This window comes from Sander lucioperca, chromosome 8 (assembly GCF_008315115.2).
Source record: "Sander lucioperca isolate FBNREF2018 chromosome 8, SLUC_FBN_1.2, whole genome shotgun sequence".
In the NCBI taxonomy this organism is placed as follows: Eukaryota; Metazoa; Chordata; class Actinopteri; order Perciformes; family Percidae; genus Sander; species Sander lucioperca.
This window is the reverse complement of record NC_050180.1, coordinates 40484138-40485716: the sequence shown is the minus strand read 5'-3', so window position 1 is coordinate 40485716 and position 1579 is coordinate 40484138. Positions and strand designations below refer to the sequence as shown.

General features: G+C 33.0%; 1 protein-coding gene across 1 annotated transcript; it reads right to left on the bottom strand.

The window, feature by feature from the left end:
- Positions 1–211: 211 nt before the first annotated feature.
- Positions 212–1135, bottom strand: LOC116046701 (olfactory receptor 6K3-like). The gene has a single exon (XM_031295098.1). It carries the CDS (start codon positions 1133–1135, stop codon positions 212–214), a length of 924 nt encoding a protein of 307 aa, XP_031150958.1.
- Between the last annotated feature and the right edge of the window lie 444 nt (positions 1136–1579).

Here is a 1579-nt window from a genome sequence, read left to right as displayed (position 1 = left end):
ATAAAAAGAAAATATATATATATATATAGATAGATATTAGCTATTACATTGTTAAAAATCAAGACACCTTGCTGTTCCCATAACAAACAGTAAAGAGTATATTTAAACGGTATGGAAATACGTACGTACATTAAATACCTTTCAACAATTCACATCTCAGCATGATTATTTCAGAAGAAGTGTCTGTACATTAGTAATCAGTGTTATTACGTCAAATACATTTGGCTGGACAGAACAACCTTTTGAGGTGTTTAGAAATTTCTTTCATTTTGAGCCCGTATATGAGTGGGTTAAACAAAGAATTATACAAAATTATTTGTAACATCATTATTAAGCGTGCAGTTTTAGGAAAATTGGATTCTACTCGAGCTATACTGATATCATATGCACACAAAATGGAGAAACTGATTAAAACCATCAGGTGGGGTAAACAGGTCTCTGCTGCTTTTTTCCTGACTTCTTTACAACTTCGATAGGTTACTATAAATATCTTTGTGTATGTAAAGATTATGAAAAGCATAGGCAGAATTGAGAGATCTATTAAAGAGACTACACCATGAATAGTAATTACTCTTGATGTTACACATTGAAGTTTGTAAATTGAATTGTTACAAAATATTCCTTTTAAAGTAGAGTCACACAGTTTTGTTTCAGCACTCAGTATTGTTAGGACTGCAACATGACACGCAGGCACAAGCCAAGCAAACAACAGGAAAACACTCACTGTGGTTTTCCTCATGATATTGTGATATTGCAGAGGTTTACATATAGACACATACCTGTCATAGGCCATGGCTGACAACAGTAAGAATTCTGAACTGCATAAAGTGTAAAATATTTGAAATTGAAATAGACAGGCTGAATAAGATATGATCTGTTTTTCAGATAAAAGGTCAATCAAAAGCTTTGGGTAGATATTAGTGCTGTAAACAACAGAGTTCAGTAACAAAGCAGCAATGAAAATGTACATAGGCTCATGGAGGTTTTGGTGAACCCAGATAAGGCACAAAATAATAGAATTACTGCAGATTATTAGAGTATATACTATGAACATAATAAAAAAATAAACATATCTGTATTTGTTAACTTCCACATGCCCACCCAGAGTTATATAAGTTACATTTAATTCATCCATTAATGCTGTCTTGAACTAAATGTTTTGAAAATGTTTAGATGTTCAGTGATTAAAAAACAAGCAATTTTATAACAAGCATGCATGAATTCCTAAAAAGAGCTCCTAGAAAATTTTCATTCATGATAACACCAACATCCAACTTGTACTGTAGTCTCTTACCCATTCAAAGATACCTGACCTTGAAAGTCACCTGGTGTGTGTTCATTTCCAAAATTTAGAAAGTGAACTGTTTGAGTCTGTGGAAAGTTTTTATGAAATTGCTTTGCCCTCCAAGGATCTCATTAAACTTTCCACCAATTGTAACTAATATATAGAGTACTTCATTAACCTCTGGAGGCCTGAAGTCACAGCATTGTTTGACCTATTTTTCTTGACCATTTGCTCCACTACGTAATCTTTCCAACTTAAAATTTTGTCTTTGGTAGTCCTGTCAAGACTTTCACC

What these genes read in the sequence shown, in the direction of transcription:
- LOC116046701 (XM_031295098.1), bottom strand. Translation starts at nt 1,135, where the DNA reads ATGGATGAATTAAATGTAACTTATATAACTCTGGGTGGGCATGTGGAA.